Genomic DNA, 19,987 nt, shown 5'->3' with positions numbered 1-19,987 from the left:
CAGAAATTGTCAGGTTTTATAATATTACAGGCAAGAATAAAGAAATGCAGTTCAGACTTTGATTTATTAACTTTATCAGCTTAATATGCATTCTCTGATTGATACAATTGCTTCTAAGAGGTACAGCTTAGTTGGTTTGGTGGATGGAAGCTCTTGCTGTAGGACTTTGGTGCAAAAAAAAAAAAAATGTTTTGGCATCATTGTTGTATACCTACTGGTAGAGAGATGAGTCTAGGTAAAATATTGTATGAGGGATGTTTCTGACTAGTGAAAGAAGTATTCTGGGAAGACAGTAGTTTCCAAAGAGGGAGTTGTATGCTGCCATTTCAGGGTTAAGTTATTTTTAGAGGGAACCTAAAGGTATGCAGATGCACAGTGGATGTATGCAGATAAATTTGCTTGGGCTTTAGGGTGGTGAAAGGTTATGAACATACTACTGTGCTAATAACATTTGCAGTCCTAAATTAAACTAATTAAACAAAAGGGGAGGAGGGTTTGTTTTCATATTTTTCCTGATGGTCACAGTAGGACAGAGTTGAATTAAGTAGTTTATCAAAGGGGAAAAAAAGTGTTAGGTGATAGAAGCCACTGTCTTTTCTGAGATCAGCTTCACTTCAGTATGAACAAATGAAGTGTATCTTGATGGAGGACAGTAAGGGCCTCAAACTGTTAGAACAAAAGGAGACGACAGCCATTTTAAAGGAGATTTTTTGTGATGCTCTGTCTCTTGGAAAAAATTATAAATCAGCAGATGCAGGTTACCAGTCAGTGTGAGATATCAGTAGATTTTTAATTGAGAGGAAGTGCATAGGATTTGTTTTTTCCTGTTTGACTATCATTTTTGAAAAAAAATTACATGATGCTGACTGACATTGTCTAAATGTCCATTTAAAAAAATAAAAGTTCTGTATAGTGCAATTTTGTAAAGGTAAAAGAAGTAGGTCAGTGTGCCAGTGAAAACTGAGCTTGACTTTAACTCTGGCACTTTGACTGCCAATCTGATTCTGTAATTTTAAATGAACAAGCTAGAAAGGAATGTCTGGTAGAGCACACCCTGTATCTTGGCAATTGTGTTAAGCCAATGTACCTGCTAAAGTTAAGGAAAACATTTAAGTATATGTCTAAAAAGTTAATCACATATGTGGTTTTATGTCCTTGATGAACTTGGAATCAGTTAGCAGGTTTAGAGGAACGTGTTCCTATAAGCTGAATTCTTCTGTAAGCAACTTGTTACCGTATCAGCTAAAGCATATGTAATATTGTGTAGGTAATCTGAAGATTCCTGTAAAAAAAACAAAACTGAAAACCATAAAAACCTAAATATAGGTGGCTTTATGTGCATGGTGACTTTTCATATAGCATGCGAGTCCATCTTATGGAGCACACTGCAGAACTGTAGTCCTGCTTTGTTGTTTAGCCATGCTTTTTAAACCAAGGTAGGACCATACACCTTCTTGTGCGGGTCTGTCTGGATTTTTCCCCCCCCTCCCTCCTTTGCATTGTAGTGAGAAATGCATCTGTTGAAGTCCAGGATATTTCTTTGCCCCATGACAGATGTGTCTGTGAAACTGGGAGTGTCAATAACTTCATGAGAAAAGTAAATTGTTTAATTTTTTTCAAATGTCATAACAATTTCCAGTATTTACTGAGATAATTACACTTTTAACTCTGAATACTTTTTTCTTTTGGAATAGAAATCTGTTGCTACTAAATAGAATGCAGTCTTTTGGAAAAACAATTGAATGAGATTTGATCCAGCTCATTTTATATCCTAAAATATGAGCAGTTTTCAGATATTTGGGAAGTGGAAGTACAGGTTTGCATAAATATTCCTGTTGGCTTATATACTAAATTATCATTATTTTTATACATGTAACTTTTCTCATAATAATTAGGCCCTTTTTAAAGGGGTCACCTATACTTAATTCATATTTTTCCTGTATCAGAAGCTCTCGACTTCTGTACAAGTTTAACTAGCTTACTTTAGTTTCAGTCAGCATGCAGTAAAGTGTTTTCCTTTTCTCTGTCTTTTTTGTTGGGAGTTGCCAAAGAATAAGTGATAGGGAACCAGTATTTTAGCTTATATTTCTTAGTTTTATTTACTGAATTATGTTGCATAACTAGTATGACTTTTAAAATAATGGCAATTATAAAACTACCAATATGACTTCTAAAAATGGATTTATGTCTTCTTAATAAACAACTAGAAGCATGGGCAACCTGAAAAAATGTCTTTGTGAGGCATACAGAAATTTGGCACTGGCAGCAACGTGTACAAGCAGTGATTTTAAAAAAACTTAATTTGTGCTTCTGTAAGGTGCCAACAGAATGATACAGTCAAATACAAAGTAAAACAGTGGCAAGAAACGGTACGTAAAGCAAAGTGAAAACAATAATAGGTTGCTGCAGTAACAGGTATTTTAATGATAGAGATGAAAAAGATCGGTGACTGGCATATAAATGTTGGTTGATGTATCCATTTATGTAAATTGAAACCAAATTTGTAAGATACTTTACATGTATTATTGTGTTATCTCTTAATTGTTGGGAGGAAAGTGTGCAAATAATTACATATCCAGAATGGTCTTCAGCAGAGAAGATAAAGAAGTATGAATGTTGTTTTGCATCCTTTTAATTTGCTGACCAGTCTTCTGAATGTTTTGTCAGGACTAGAAAGGAATCTGAGAAATGGAGATGTTTCATGTACTTTGTATTCTGTATGGGATGTATTAAAGGTGGACTAAATTAATTTATGATTCATTTGAGTGTTCAGTTTCATGCACTGCATTTTTACCAAGACTACCTACGTAGCTGTGCTACTGTAGTGTTTATTTAGGGAGTCAGTAGTCGTAAATTTTGTCATTCATGTTCTTACTAGCCACATGATAAAGACCATTTTGTTAAATTTAAACTTTTAACTGAGAACTTAAATGACATATGTCCTTTTTGAGGTCACAATAATAATGAAATAAAGGCTTTTAATTTAATTTTAAAAATTGTGAGTACAGTCTTTTAAAATAATTTCTTGAAACAGACTGGTCATTTTCATCATTGACAAGTGGTAAGCATTCTTTGGTTGTATTGAAATCGGGGGGGGGGGGTATCAACAAAAATTGTTGTTCCCAAGTGTATCATTTATTCAGAAATTCGCATTTTGTTCAGTGCTTTCACATTGTTTAGTTTTGCAGGGAGCACAGTGAGATTAATAGGGCTCTGATCTGTTTCATGATTTCTCATTCAAACCAGTCCATTAAACTTAATGGGCTTGTGTAAGAAATTGCAGCAAATGCTGCTTGATAGGAAGAATCTGATAGTCAAGACTGAGAAAGGGTAGGGTGTTCTTGTCTTTTGGAGAGCTGTACTGAAGGTGGTGAAGTGACACTGGTGAGATAATGGAGGCAATCCTCTCTTCCAGCAATTAGAGAATACTTAAGAGTTTCAGATGCATCACATCTAGGGACCGATGCCAAAGTTAGGGGTCCCCATGAAAACTTACTAGTATGTGGGCTGCGTGGTTCGTAGCTGTGCACGACAGGCTCTTTTGTTGTTGAACCAACACCACTTGGTGTCTGTGAGTGTGTTTAGGCCTCTGGCTGTAGGAGCTACAGCTGTCACGTCTTGAAAAATAATTTTCTATCCTGCAGTTGTGTAATGTTATGGGAACACTTAGGAATAATGATTTCATTGTTTGTAAAGCATGATTAGGGTTTTTTTAACCTACTTTTGCCTTTAAGTAACATTTCTGTCTTTAAAAAAATGCCCCTAAAATGTAATGTTAAGTAAATGCGCTACTGTCCTACCTTGATATTTATATTGCTTTTTTTGTGCGTATACTGGGGCAGAAGCCACAGAGTAATTGCAGCATTGTAGTATGCTCTGTTGTGTTTCGTGATCCTAGATCCTTCAACCTTTAAGTCAGAATGTTAATAGTCCTGATCAGGAGTGAATGTTTAAATACAGAAACACGTATGTTGGTAAACTTTATAGCATAAATTACATGAGAACACACTGCTGAAGAAGTAAAAACACCTCATATACTTTATTTGTGTATGAATTTTGGTTTGATCCATGGCAAGACTCCGAGGGACCTGTCTTGTAAAATTAGCTGTTAAAAATATGTATACCGGAGGCGTTTTATTGGTAACAGAATCAATGGAGCATGTGAAATCTCACTTCCTACTGATTTGTGGGGAACGATTTGTCCTAATGCAAACATTGACCACTTTCTTGAGTCACTCAGACCTTCCAGCTTGGACACCCCCAGTTCTCTCCCGTGATCTGTGATTTTTCCACACCACAGCATCCTTTGCCTTTTCATCTGCCTATGATTTTGGTTCACTGGCTGGACAAGAGGCAGCAGCACAGTCACTGGCTCAGAACTGTGCGTGTGGTGCCTAGCCACCGCGCTGTTTGCTCTTGTCTCTGGGTGGATTGAACAAACTAGCTGAGGTCTGACTCTTCCTGCTTTTCCCTCCGTGAGGGCACTAATCCGTCTCTCCTACTGAGCAGCTGTTTTGTGCAAAACTTGTCTGTTGTAGCGACTTTAATCATACGCACCTCTAATGGATTTGTTTGAATCTTGAAAATTGATTCAGTTCAAATCAGCAGGGAGGGAAGGTGAAATAGGGAGAAATGTACACATGCAGATAAAATGATGGCACTAGGCTGCCTTTTTCAAGAAATTAAGATAGAAATGATGAAATGTTACCAGTTTCTGTGGGTTTTGTATTGCTACTCTGCTGGTGTTCAGTGCTTCTTGAAGTCCTATCTGCTGGCATCTAGAGATGATATGGTGGGGAAAAAAAATCATCTTTCATTTAAAAAAGACAGTTTTCAGGCCTTTATGAGTTTAGCAGGCTTGGTATGAAAATTAATTAGGTGTACCCTAAAGGCCTGAAATGAAAGGAAAATGAGAAAATCTTTAAAGAATATTTGCTACTTTAAAGGCATTTGATGAGTGCTTGGCTTATGACTTTTAGTCACTGGGGGCTGGTAACATGATGGATATTTTTGTGTATATCTAGCTTTCCTTTGCTGAAAAATCTGTGTGTTTTCTAATATGTCCATTACGCTTCGTCTTTTTTTGAGCTAAAAATTGATATACCAAAAAGTGCATCATTATACTTTGATGTTGAGGGAATTCAGGTCTTCCTCTCATTTTTATTTGGCATTGTGAATAATGCCACTATTCAGGCCTATCACCTAGCTTTTCAATTCAGCTTGGCTCTATTTTGAGTCCTTATGTCTGGGCAGTGGGTAAGTCTGAGATACTTTTTTCATATCTATTAGCTCAAATACAACTCTTGTCTGTACTGCAGGAAATACTGGAATGACAGCTCAGAAAACAAAAAAGCTTTTCCCAAAGCTAGAGACATTGTCTTTATTATATCTGAGGATGCCACCTCTCACCCCGCACCCCCCTGCAACTGGTTTCCCTTTCAGTAGTGAGAGGTAGATTGTTTCCTGTCGACATGGTATGTTAGTCACCATCAACTTTCTGAAGTTTACTCAGTCTGTGTGTGCTCTTGATGCTTTAGATCTCAGAGGCTGCGATATTGCCATCTTCTAATGCCGCATTCAAGCAGTGATGGTTATGAGAAATGGTAGCTTGCGGTTTAGCATGCCATCTGTCTGCTTCCTGTTGTGTGGTTCTATACACAAGTACCTATGTATTTGTCCTTCTCTTACATGTTACATTTATTCATAATTTCCTTCGTGTATTTACATTGTAGGTTGTTCAGGGCAAGGTCCACATTTTATTCTTCATTATGTACAAACTTAGCATAGGATCTTTGAGTATGGGTCTGAGATGTAAAAATAAATTATTTTTTGTGTAGTTAATCACTTTTCTATGAAAAATGTATAGGTGGATGAATGAGTATTTTTTATGAGAGTTCAAACCAACATATGAAAAAAATTATATAATAGAAAATAATCAGAGACCTCAGTGATGTTTATTTTGTTTCTAAGGCTTAAAGCCCTTCTAATGAAGAGCACTGGTTAAGACTTTAAGAACTCCATGACTCAGTGCAACCAATCCCAGTGTTTAAGCTAAAATTGATTATATTGACAGCTTAAAATACATATTTAGCATAAGATCATTTATATCAAACACAGCTTTTTGATAACTCATAACTGCTTGACCAGGAAATAAGAACTGTTGCTTAAAAATAGAAGGACATTATGTCTGGACTGTTTTGTCTAGAGATTTTTTTTATTGTTATTATTTCTGCAATAATATTTTTGAATGCTCTGTGGAATAAGTGTCTGTTGCTTAATGCAATGATTTATTTCCTTTTATAGAAAAGATATTATAGAAAAGAATAATTTCTAAATTCTTGAGTTATTTCAATGAAATTTTGTTTTAATTTTCATAGGTGTAAGATCTCTCTGAAATAGAAACTATCTGGTAAATGGCAAAATATGCCCAAAATTAAGTACATATTTAGTTAGCCTTTCAAAACTATACTTCTGGTATCATCTGACTGTTAGGAAGATAAATACTAAGCTTTACTATGTGATTAATTTGACCTAGATCTGCAGTTTACTCAAATTGTAGACTTTTATTTAGAGTTAGAAGTAGCTTGATTATGGACCAATGGAGTGATAATCTGAAACAGTAGCTGTTTCTGAAATAGCATGTGTTTACTGGAACTTTGTGGAAGAAAAGGAAAAAAACCAGGCTTGTGGGATTACCTTTCCTCCCCCCACCCCAGACACATCAGATCAGTCTTAAAGGTTGGTTTGGGTTTTTTATTCAGAACAGCGAAGAGAAAAAAAAAGGTAAGAAACCTAGGAGTATGTCTTGTATAGTTGACAGTGAATGGATTGCAACTGGGACAGTAAATACAAATAAATGAACAGTAATATGTCTAATAATTACTGATAAACTGGAGAACATGCTTGAATGAGGTACTTGAGAAAAAGAAGTGATTCTGTCAGTAATACTGTTCTTTTTTTTCTTACTGTTTTCCGTAGTGTCTCATTTATGTAACTTCTCAGAGTTCTCAGTAGCCAGTAAGAACTGAAACATTTCTTAGAACACTTCAGGAAAAGTTAGTGATTGTTGTGACCAGACCAGAGAGGTGGGAAAAGTGGAGCATTGAAACAAATGGTCTGACTTTCTTTAAGTAAAGAAAAACTTTGTTATTTTCTGGTTGATTTCAGTAAGCTTCGGCTTCCCTTCCAGATTCAGATTCACAGACTGGAATTCACAGAACCAGGCACTTTCCATTGCCATTGGCACCAAACTCCAGTTATGGATCTTGGTCTGAGAAAAGTATCCAAGACTTCAGTGAGTCAGAGATAAATGAGCATATCTGAAAAGGCATTGACCTTGCCAACAGTTGTCAGAATAAAAGGGAAAAAAAGGGGAAAAAAAAGCTATGCAAATTCTGTCTCTCTCGTATCCTGTCTTCTTGATTCTCCATTTCTCTCTCCATCTGTGCTGTAGGGCTAGATGTAGGTTTTCATCATTAAATCATACTTCTGTGAGCCACAGTCCAGTCCTGTTCCTAACTGTGTGTTGCCTGGGGCATAGATTCACGAATGAGTTAGCAGAGGGAAACTAAGGTGTTACCTTGCTGTGTGATACTTGCTAATACATGATAATTGCACAGCTGTATACTGCCCTAAATAGAGAAGAGTTCCTCTTTTGGTTGAATCTGCAAGTTACTGTTAAAGGATGTTATGAAAGTAAATGTACTGCCTTCTCTTCAACCTCCGCTCTTATTGTTCCCCAATGAAAGTTTCTGTTCTGTATTTGTTGTTTGGTGGCTCTTCTTAACCTTTCCTAACCATGAAGCTCAATGGTCTCCTGTGGGTGGGTGTTTGTTACTTCTGCCCCAACTGGCTTCTCCACAAATTCTAGAACAGTCGCAGGTGACCCTCTGTTGTGGTGTCACCCCAGCCAGTAACCAAGCACCACACAGTCGCTTGCTCATCTCTCCCTCCTCAAGGGGATAAGGAGGAGAATGGGAAAAAAAACCCCTCATGGGTTGAGATAAAGACAGTTTAATAGGATAACAAAGGAAGAGAATAGTAATAATAATAAATAAAACAAGTAATGCACAAATGCAATTGCTCACCACATGCAGAAGGGGAAAAAAACCCAACCCAATGCCCAATCTGTTTCCAAGCAGCAAATCTGCTTCCCAGCCAGCTTCCCCAGTTCTATGCGGAGCATGACGTTCTATGGTAGGGAATATCCCTCTGGCCAGGCTGGGTCAGCTGTCCTGGCTGTGCTTTCCCAGCTCCTTGTGCACCTGGCCGGGCGTGGGAAGCTGAAAAGCCCTTGACTTGGTGTAGGCACTACAACCACCTAGCAACAACTAAAACCATCAGTGTGTTATCAACATTATTCTCATCCTAAATACAAAACATAGCACTATACTGGCTACTACAAAGAAAATTAACTCTATCTCAGCCAAAACCAGGACACCTTCAAAATAGATGACATCTCTTGTTCAACAGGCTTGTTGGAAAGTACATCCTAAAAGCTGCCAGTTAAAGGATTGATACAGTTGCTTGTGCAACATTAATTTATCCTCATTGTGCATATGCAAACTGAAACATAATTATATGATCTGATGCTACCTTTTTCTGTAGAACCCCAGCCTCATGCAGTGAATGGTGCTCTCAGAAGCCATGGCCTTACCAGTAGTTCTTGTTTGTACTCGTCATTTCCTCTGCTGTCTCTGCTCCCTCTCTGGTTTTTACTGAGTAGCTTCCAAAATTGAATATAGAGCTGCTGAATTTCCAGTGGTCTTTCCGTATGATTCCTTTAGAACAAAGTGAAGGAATGTGGATAAAACCCAGTGCTAATGCTAATAAGAATAATTTAAAGGAGAATTAAGTGAGCTGGCCAAACTGTGAAAGGCAGAATTCTGTGAAATAATGTAAAGATTTGTCAACCTTCATAGAAGTAGATTACAAGATTTGAAACCTACTTACTGTGTTTGCTTTTCGGTGTGACTCTTGTATCTGCATCCATTCCTGGGGATAGATTTATGACTTTTCATAATGTGTAAACAGATTACTTCATGATGTGCGCTCATACCATTTCTCATTTTGCTCTCTTTATTAAAACAGCAGGATATGAATTTAAATCCTAGGTCAGATGCAGCGTACTATATTTTTTATTATGAGTGTGACAGTCTCTTTGTAATCCCTTTGGAGTATCATGCATATTGCAAAATTGGTAGCCATCATTCTTGCTGCTATGTAATCTACACAGGGAAATAACTTCTTTTTTTCTTTTTTAATTTTCTTTTTTTTTTTCTTCCCCAGAACTCTGTTCTGTTCCTTATATCTTATTCTCTAGTAGGTGAGGCTGGACAATATTAAACGTGTAGTCTATCTGTTCTGCCACTTTCTGCTTCTTCAGGCATTTCAAATGGAATGGATGAGCGTGTGTGTGTACGAAAAAGTAACAAAAGTTAGTATGTTAGCTTGTCATACCTGTTTGAAAGGAGGAAGACATTAGTGGTCTTTTTTAAAAGTAGAAATAATATCATTATACATTATATAATAAGAAGAACAAATAATAAAGTAGTAGTAATATTGTTATACATTATGTGAAATTGTGACTGGGTTAAACTGTGCCTTCATTATTAAAGTCTTAGTTATCTGCTCTGTACTGTATCATCACCTCCTATGCTGGTGATTTTTTTTTTTTTTTTTGCTACTTTAGTTCAGGTGTGTGTCTGTTTTTGAGGGTAGATAATCCATAGCAGAGAGACATTAGTGGCTGATCATTGAGGAGAACACCACAGTTTTGTACGTAGGTATATAACGCATTTCTCTAAAAATATATGGCTTTATGGTATTTTAAATATCATCTCACTGCAGAAGGCAATTTCTGCTTTAGAGTTCTGCGAGTGCTTACAAATTGTTCAAGTTTTTTGTTGTTCTGGCAGTTGGAAGGCGGAAGGAAACGCATGCAGCCCCATTCTCTGACAAAAAGTAAAAGCTAACTTGGTCTGTTGAGGCTCCATGTAAGTGTACAGAGAGTGGTGATTCTGCTCTGTTCTGGGGAGTCTGGTCTGAAATCAGCAGAGCTCATGGGCAGGGCATCTCCCACCCTTTGGTCCTGGAGATGTGACGTGAGGGGGCATAGCTGGGGGCAGGAAGGGAGATCATTCTTTTCGGCAGCAGCAAGCTGAATATTGGCCTGACCCATCTCATCAACTTGCACTCTAATTTAGGTGCTCTGAGTCACCTCTGGAAGAGCCTACTTAGGTCTGATAATTATGCTGGAAGCTTAAGGAGGCTGTCCATCTAAATTACGTACCTAAAGTTAGATCCAGTAAATACTCCCCACTGATAGGCAAATCCTTCCTGCCTTTTTTTATTATTATTATTTAAAAAACCTCACCTTGTAAAGACCTTTTAAAGCAGTGATTTATGTAGTTGAATGGGGTGATTGTTGGCTTGGAACTTGATATTCAGTGCACATTTGAACATTAGTGTAATGGTATTAAATTGTCTAAAATACCCTACTTTAATATGAGAGGGTTTGAGGTTTTTTTGAAGAATCAGTGGCTATTCTGTTTTGCTTTTTAACTTCCAAATTTTTGGAAGCGAAAATATAATCTGGGAATTTACCTAAAAATATTAAGCTTGATCAAAATTCCCCTCCCCTGAGATCACCTTCTGTGGTTCTTCTGGAAATAGTGGCTTTAAAGCTTACATAAATGTGTGTATATATATAAAAATGTTTATCTTATAAAATGCTACTTGAACTTAAGGATAATAAGTAACCTGGTGAACATGTTAGAACTTATTCTGTTATTCCAGATATACATACTACATGTAAACTATATTTAAAATGTTTCAAAACCACTTTTTTAAGAGTTACTAACTAGTCCTGGTTTTCTACAAATGTATTTTAGGGGCATGTTAATTCATGGCTTCTGGTTTGCCTGCCTCATTTCCTATTTTGGTTAAGCTGTTGATAACAGAGCAATTGTAAATTGGGTTATTTGATTTCAGCATTGCATTAATAATTGTAATTTTACTTGGATCAAGAATTTTTTTCAATAAGATTTAATAATTTTAAAGTTTTAAATTGTGTTTCCATTGCTATGGTTGTAAGTCCTAAGTAGGTTTAATGCCATTGCCCTGTTTTGGAGTGGACATCAGCATCACATGCCATTGTCTGTGTGAGGAAAAACCCAGCTACTGCTACTTTCAGCAGTATGGTTGTTTGACGCTGGGTCTGTGGATGAATTAGTTTGGTGGCAGCTGGGGAGTAGAAAAGCCTGCAAATTATCCAGTGCTTAAGTTGGGCTGCAGAGGAACCTGTGACAGCATATACTCTTAGCTGTATTACACTGCGTATAGCATATATGTACCAGCAAATGATGTATCTATGTATTACAATTCTGATGATCCCATTTAATCATTGTTCTAATTACTATGATGGATTATATCTTCACAGGCACAGTTAGTTGATCTGAAGTCTGAACTGACAGAAACACAGGCAGAGAAAGCAGTATTGGAAAAGGAAGTGCATGATCAGCTTTTGCAACTCCATGCTGTTCAACTTCAGCTGCATGCCAAAACTGGTCAGAGTGTTGACTCTGGGGCTATTAAGGCAAAACTGGTGAGTATGATGGCTTGAATGGAGGATTATGTTACACTTTTCCCTCTCCTGACTGAAGCTCTTCCTTGGGAGGTGCTAATAAGCTGGCTACGAATTTTCATATTTAAAAAGTTAGAGAGAATTAACTTTTTTTAATTAATGTTTATGATTGGTTGTTAGTAACCATTAAAAATAATGGTACGTTAAAAATAACATAAATAACATCAGAATAATGAATAAGAATTTAAGAAGTTGTTTTTACATAAACTGGTTTTTAGTGGTTTCTTAAAGTAGAATAAGAAAATATTTTGGTGGTTTATAAAACTTTTCTGGAGATAGAAGTTGGAAAAGATAATAACTTCCAATATACAAATACAACCAAATCTTCACCTATCTTAAAAAAGCCTAAAGTGGGGTAAGTCTACTGTTTTTCTTGTAGTTATACTCTGATAAGAGTAAGAGTGGGAATGTTTTGCCATGCAGAGAGAGGGTAGATGGCATCACAGTCCTCTCTCTATTGTCATTCTTTCTTCTTAAGAATGCTGCAGATTCATGTATGGTGCTATCCATTGCTACATGCAGCAGACTGTCATAGAAGAACTCAGTAAACCACTGATAATTTTGTACAATCATTTTTTTAGAAACAAAGCCCACAAAAAGTCAACAGTAATTAATCTGTGCAATTAGTTGGCATTGACTGATAACCAGAGTGTAGTCTGTCTTGTTACTAGCCACAGCACAGATTCAGGCTCTAATACTGAGACTTTGTAAATTAGAAAAGTAAAGTAATGTTGTATAGATTGTGATTTCTAACTGTTGGCATAAATCAAAGTCTAGCGCTCTGGCTGTTTTTAAAATTGCTTCACAGGTTGGTTGCAAATACCTAGTCCCAACATATGTAGAACATTAGATGAGTCACTTCTGCTATTTTGTCCTGTTAATTAATGTATAGTAAAACACAGTAATAGGCTATAACGCTTAAAGGCTATCTAGGCTAATCACTGAATAACAGGAGTAACCCAAATTCTTCCTGTTTCAGATCCAAAAGCTGTAATTGAATCAGAGCTATATTCCTATGTCTACATACTTGCGTATTCAGTATGAGAGTAACATTTTCTGGATTGTCTGCACATAATTTATTCTGTATTGAGTTATTAAGCATGCTAAAATTTTTTCAGAGCTGTTAATAATTTTATGGCCCTGTAAATAAGCATTAGTTAAGTATCACCAACATTTTGTAAGTGTTAGGCTGCTGGCTTACACGCAGCAAATTTTTTAAGCCAACGCATCACTGCGAGTGATTTCAGTCCCTAAATTTTGTTAGTGAGGCTTAACTTCTGAGTGACATAGATAGTAATACTTTTAACATTTTTGTTTCTCTTTACCTTGTTATAAACAATTTTAAATGATATATTAAATCTCCATGCTATTAACAGCAGTCTTTTTCCCACAGGTGACAATAAATATGTTTTACTTGCATTGTTTCAGATTTTATCTGTGTTGAAATTGAATTTATTAACAGCCTAGATTGATAGTCTCTCCTTAATTCCAGCTATTTCCTCCTTTTTTATAAACATCAGGGCTAATCTTTTGAGTTTGCTTTACTTCGCCTTTAGGGATTTCATAGTTCTAATGGAGAGAAACTCACTTTTAAACTGTTCTAGATACAGAAAGGTATAAAGGTCTGAGCAGCTTGAACAAGCAAAACTGAAGCTGCTTAAATGACAGTAAAATGAGAAGTCTGAGTTTTAGGTAAATAAAAACTGTCATGCTGACCTTCTGGCAGTCAGAAAGCCTCTGAGGGCAAAGAGAGACTGCGTCAACGTAATATGCGATGGAGAAATAAAGTTCTGTACTAGTTAACTTCCTGCTTGCTTTGTTAACAACAACCATTCTTTTGTGGGTAGGCTCAGCATAAATGTATACTCTGCAAACTGTAAAATTGTACATAGTGGTGAACTAAGACATTTTTAAATGTTTTGGATTGCTAAGCAATTGATAACATCATGTAGTTCAGGCTGAGTCCCTTTTTAGGAGTGGTGTATGTGCTTAGTCCAGGCACAATAACTCTTTCTTTGTAAGAGTATGAAGTTGCCTAGTGGAATTTTTTTTCTTGAGTTTTGCAGTTGATATATCCTTTTTGCTACTTCTCCCTGTCCTTTATGTCCCTCTTGTAACACATATTTTGTTATTCTTTCTGAAAGAATCTATCATCTGTATAACAGATGTTATATTGCAGAATATATTTTCTATGATATTTTCAAAACTGCTTTCATGCATTTCAGATTATTTTGCTATTCTTCATAGAGATTCTTGGTATTTTAGGAGAAAGTATTATTTTCAATACTACAATAAGGTTAAAATTTTTAATAAGATTTTTCATAACTTTAACTTCAAAATACTAAAATTGCTGCTAAGTACAATTATAGCAATGTGCTTGATCTTTATGCCTTCTAATGAAATACACAATCTGCTGGTAAATTTCTTTTGGAATAAGTCATTTATGTTGTTGCATTTTCTTGAAGTTCCTATTGCCTGTTTCTCTAATTATGGAACTCTTTTCTTCTGTCTTAAGTCTGTCCTATCTGTGGATGAAATGGTAAGTATGCTGATTGCCTTTTTTATGTTCAAGTAGTGCTTTTGTTTTGTGCAACAACTTCTATGTGTTGGCCTCAGAACCTGGCAAAACAGATCTGTCTTTTTCCTTCTTTCTGTCTGTTGGCAAGATGCTGCGTAAAGAATTTTCTTTGCATTTTAGTTTTCCTTTTCTAGCTTTGGTGCCCTCTTTTCTAAGTCTGTGTGTATTTTCTTTATCATTGTTACAGCTAATTTGGAGTGATATCTGACAACTCAACATTCTGAAAGATTGTTATGGCAGTATTTCAAAAAAATTTAAGGTGTTATACAATTTCTGAAACATAAATACTGTACCCATACATCAGTGTAATATGAAGTATTTTATATACTGGATTTTTTAAAAAAAAAATCCTGTCAACATTTCATTGTTTTCCCTTTTCTCAGTTCTTTTTATGGGCATGATTTAATATGATTTACTGACTTGTGTAACAGCCCAAAGCATATAAACTCAATATACATAGATAAGAAGAAAAAGTGATGCAAAGTTAACCTAACAGTGATAGACCTGAAAGGTTTTTAAACAACTTTTCCACCCTTATTATGTTACATACCTCATTATTGTTGCTCAGTATTTGTTCTTTGAAAAGCCACAGGATAGCTGGTAACTGTAAGCTTTGATCTTCAACATTGCAGTTGCATTTTTGGTTTGGTGGTTTTTTATGTTACCAACAGAAAATACAGGTTTTTCCGTTTTGCAGAACCTATGCCATACTGTGAACACTAGAAAGCATGAAACCATTCTGTAACTTCCTCAATTTTTTAAAAGATTTTTGGAGACTAATTACATCTTACAACAGTTGGTCAAAAAAAGACATGTTTGTTCAGTACACTTTCAGATATTCTATATTGCAAACCTTTGATTTTTCTTCTTGGTGATCAGTTGAAGACAGTCCAGAGTAGCATTAAGAATGGCTTCTGGGTGTAATTTTTCACCTCAATCACAGAGTAATAGTCATACTACTGGAGCAAATAGGGAAAAAACCCCCAAATCTATGGGATTACATTGTTCCTCATATTTTAGGTATAACATTTGACTTTATGCTTAAATTTAATTTGAATGATGAATCAGATTCAGGGAAAATAAATGGAAAAATTCAGTCTTGATGAGAGTTTTTAAGCTGGATACTTCATATAGAATCATAGAATGGTTTGGGTTGGAAGGGACCTCAAAGATCATCTAGTTCCAACCCCCCCGCTGCAGGCAGGGACACCCTCCACTAGACCATGTTGCCCAAAGCCTCATCCAACCTGGTCTTAAACACTTCCAGGGATAGGGCATCCACAACCTCTTTGGGCAACCTGTTCCAGTGCCTCACCACCCTCACAGTAAATTTCTTTCTAACATCTAATCTAAATCGACCCTCCTTCAGCTTAAACCCATTACCCCTTGTCCTGTCACTCCACTCCCCGATAAACAGTCCCTCCCCAGCTTTCCTGTAGGCCCCTTCAGGTACTGGAAGGCCGCAATTAGATCTCCCCGGAGCCTTCTCTTCTCCAGGCTGAACAACCCCAACTCTCTCAGCCCGTCCTCATAGGAGAGGTGCTCCCACCCTCTGATCAGCTTTGTGGCCCTCCTCTGGACTCTCTCCAACAGCTCCATGCCTCTCCTGTACTGGAGCCCCCAGAGCCGGATGCAGTACTCCAGGTGGGGTCTCACAAGAGCGGAGTAGAGGGGCAGGATCACCTCCCTTGACCTGCTGGTCACGCCTCTTTTGATGCAGCCCAGGACACGGTTGGCTTTCTGGGCTGCAAGCGCACACTGCCGGCTCATGTTGAGCTTCTCATCAATCAATACCCCCAAGTCCTTCTCCTCAGGGCTGCTTTCAATCCATTCCTCGCCCAGCCGATAGTCGTGCTTGGGATTGCGCCAACCCATGTGCAGGACCTTGCACTTGGCCTTCTTGAACTTCATGCGGTTCGCACAGGTCTACCTCTCCAGCCTGTCAAGGTCCCTCTGGATGGCATCCCTTCCCTCCAGCATGTCGACCACACCACACAGCTTGGTGTTGTCAGCAAATTTGCTGAGGGTGCACTGGATCCCACTGTCCATGTTGCTGACAAAGATGTTGAACAGTGCCGGTCCCAGTACTGACCCCTGAGGAATGCCACTCGTCACTGTTCTCCACTTGAACATTGAGCCGTTGACCACAACTCTTTGAGTGCGACCATCCAGCCAATTCCTTATCCACCAAGTGGTCCATCCGTCAAATCCATGTCTCTCCAATTTAGAGACAAGGACGTTGTGTGGGACAGTGTCCAATGCCTTGCACAAGTCCAGGTAGATGATGTCAGTTGCCCTTCCCTTATCCACCGACACTGTAACCCCATCATAGAAGGCCACCAAATTTGTCAGGCATGATTTGCCCCTAGTGAAGCTATGTTGGCTGTCACCAATCACCTCCTTATTTTCCATGTGCCTGAGCATAGTCTCCAGGAGGGTCTGCTCCATAATCTTGCCAGGCACAGAGGTGGGACTGACTGGCCTGTAGTTTCCTGGGTCTTCCTTTTTTCCTTTCTTAAAAATGGGGGTTATGTTCCCCCTCTGCCAGTTGGTGGGAACTTCGCTGGACTGCCAGGACTTCTCAAATATGATGGAGAGTGGCCTGGCCACTTCATCCGCCAGTTCCCTCAAGACCTGCAGATGCATCTCACCAGGTCCCATGGACTTGTGCACCTTCAGGTTCCTTAGATATTCTCGAACTTGATCTTCTCCTGCAGTGGGCGGTTCTGCATTCTCCCAGTCCCTGCCTTCTGTGACCTGGGCAGTGTGGCTCAAGTATTTGCCAGTGAAGACTGAGGCAAAGAAGTTGTTGAGTACCTCAGCCTTCTCCATATCCTGGGTAACCACGTCACCTGTTTCATTCTGGAGGGGACCCACATTTTCCCTCGTCCTCCTTTTCTCACTAACATACCTATAGAAGCTTTTCTTGTTGTCCTTGACGTCCCTGGCCAGACTAATTTCTATCAGGGCTTTGGCTTTCCTAACCTGCTCCCTGGCTGCTCAGACAGTTTCTCTGTATTCCTCCCAGGCTACCTGCCCTTGCTTCCACCCTCTGTAGGCTTCCTTTTTTTGTTTGACTTTGCCCAGGAGCTCCTTGTTCATCCACGGGGGCCTCTTGGTGGTTTTGCTTGACTTTGTCTTTGTTGGGATGCATCGCTCCTGAGCTTGGAGGAGGTGACCCTTGAATATTAGCCAGCTGTCTTGGGCCCCTCTTCCTTCCAGGGCTTTGTCCCATGGTATTCTACCAAGCAGAAGCCTGAAGAGGCCAAAGTCTGCTCTCCTGAAGTCCAGGGTAGTGAGCTTGCTGCATGCCCTCCTCGCTGCCCTGAGGACCCTGAATTCCACCATTTCATGGTCACTGCAGCCAAGGCTGCCCTTGAGCTTGACATCCCCTACCAGGCCCTCCTTATTGGTGAGAATAAGGTCCAGCATGTCACCTCTCCTCATGGGCTCCTCTATCACTTGGAGGAGAAAGTTGTCATCAACACATTCCAGGAACTTCCTGGATTGCTTGTGCTCTGCTGTGTTGCTCTTCCAACAGATGTCAGGGTGATTGAAGTCCCCCATAAGGACCAGGGCTTGTGAGCGTGAGGCTGCTCCTATCTGCCTATAGAGGGCTTCATCTGCTTGGTCTCCCTGGTCAGGTGGCCTGTAGCAGACCCCCGCTATGATGTCCCTTGCCCTAGCCCTCCCTTTAATCCTGACCCATAGGCTCTCAGTGGGCTCCTCCTCCATCCCCACATGGAGCTCCATGCACTCCAGCTGGTCATTGGCATAGAGGGCGATGCCCGCTCCTCGCCTGCCCTGCCTGTCCTTCCTAAAGAGCCTGTACCCTTCCATGCCAACACTCCAGTCACAGGAGCTATCCCACCATGTCTCTGTAATGCCAATAATGTCATAGCCTTCCAGGCGCACACACATCTCCAGCTCCCCTTGTTTGTTCCCTGTGCTCTGTGCGTTCGCGTAGAGGCATTTCAGTTGTGCCCCCGATGGGGCTGACTTAGTGGCTGGGGTGACTGGGATTCTTTAGATGTATCTTCCCAGTGTTACCCCGTTGGTTCCTGTTGCATCCGGAGCCCCTGGCTCATCTCCTTTAAGCTTCAAGCGTGCTGTAGTGCATCCAGCACATCTCTGAGCAGTAGGCCGAGGGCCCTCACCAGCGCCCTGTCCCTCCAACCTGGGCACATCATCCCACAACATGTCGCTGGCAAGCCTGATGTTATCCCCCTCCCCCTTCGAGCCTGGTTTAAAGCTCTGTCGATGAGCCCCACTAGTTCCTGGGCAAAGATCCTCTTCCCATCAGGGTTCATCAGGCCTGGTGCCATGTAGGCCGCCCCATTGTCAAAGAACCCAAAGTTGTGGCGTTGACACCAGCCACGGAGCCATGCATTTATGGACTGCACCCGCCTGTTCCACCGACCATTGCTGCCCTTAACTGGAAGGAGGGAGGAGAATATTACCTGCGCTCCCGAATCCTTCAGTGACTGCCCTAAGAGCCTGAAGTCCCTTTTGATCGCTTTCATGGTGCATGTCTCTGCTTCATCCCCACCCACATGGAGGAGCAGCAGTGGGTAATAGTCAGAGGGCTGTACCAGGCTGGGGAGTTTCCTAGTGATGTCCTTGACACGGGCCCTGGGGAGGCAGCGGACTTCTCTGAGAGGAGGGTCTGCCCTGCATATCGGGCCCTCTGTACCCTTCAGATGGGAGTCCCCTACGATTCCCCTATAAATACAGTAAAGTGTGCTACATGGAATTTGCTAGGATAAGAAAATATCTTGGATCTCTTTAGCAATTCACTTTTCTGGGGGAGCTTGGAATTCTTCTCCCAAGGTATATTTCAGATACATTAAGGAACTCCTACACCTGTAAAGTTTTTTTCTGAATAGAAAACAGGACTAGTATATTCTAACAAATTATTTGTGAAGATACTATGAATTTTTAGTTTATGACTTTTATTCAGTATATAATTCATAAAAATATCCAATGAGGAAGAAGAGGGAGGTTTGGGTGTGAATAATATACATTCATATGTCTGTCAAATTCAAGTCTTTGTCTTTTTATATTTGTCAAATAAAAGGGGTTCTAAAAGTGAGTGCATACACAAACAAGGGGCTTATACTGGAGCAATATTGGCGATACATACGTAGCTAACATAAGTGTTACAGGAACACCGTACCTGTATACGAACTCTCCGTGCATGTCATAAAACGAGTGTTATGTCTGAACTGTGACCCTTCTTACAGCTAAAGTGTGTGGCAGAGGCAACGCAGCATGTTGGCACTCTTGAATTCTTGTAATTGCCTTTTGGCTACTGGCAGTAGATGTGAATTAAAATAGCCCAAGACCATCATAATAATAGAGAGAATTGGTATAATTTTAGAAATTCCTATTCTTCAAATGTAGATCAGTCAAAATTCTTGGCATAGGAGCGATCCTGAAGTTCAGAAAGAGATTTGTTGAAGAGTCACCTCACAAGATATTCCCCAGCTGAAAGGCCAGAGACCACAAGAGGCTTTGTGTGGCAAGTTTTCTAATGTGCCTGTGGAGTCAAACCTGATCTGAAACTGGGTCTGTAAGGGAATTACAGGAAGTGAAATGCCAGTGATTTCAAGCAATCTTTCTGAGCAGTACGCTAGGCAATTCTTGGCCAATATGTATATACGTTTAATGTATTCCATTCATTTAACCTGATGGAAATACTTCATGAGGGAGATAGTAGAGTCCATCGAATTCATAGTTGTCTTTCTGGCAAATAGCTATAAATG

The 19,987-nt window shown here is 39.3% G+C and overlaps 1 protein-coding gene across 2 annotated transcripts in view; it reads left to right on the top strand.

Moving 5' to 3' along the window:
* The window catches only part of GOPC (golgi associated PDZ and coiled-coil motif containing), a 31,708-nt gene that overhangs the window by 2,952 nt on the left and 8,769 nt on the right, over window positions 1-19,987 (top strand). The window contains exons 2-3 of one of the 2 annotated variants that reach the window (XM_054820739.1): window positions 11,441-11,605; window positions 14,160-14,183. In XM_054820739.1, the coding sequence (XP_054676714.1) occupies window positions 11,441-11,605; window positions 14,160-14,183 (189 nt within the window). The remainder of the gene's footprint in view (window positions 1-11,440; window positions 11,606-14,159; window positions 14,184-19,987) is intronic. The other variant, XM_054820741.1, reaches the window with a different exon arrangement.

This window comes from Grus americana, chromosome 3 (assembly GCF_028858705.1).
Source record: "Grus americana isolate bGruAme1 chromosome 3, bGruAme1.mat, whole genome shotgun sequence".
Lineage (NCBI taxonomy): Eukaryota > Metazoa > Chordata > Aves > Gruiformes > Gruidae > Grus > Grus americana.
This window is presented reverse-complemented; position numbering and strand designations above follow the sequence as displayed.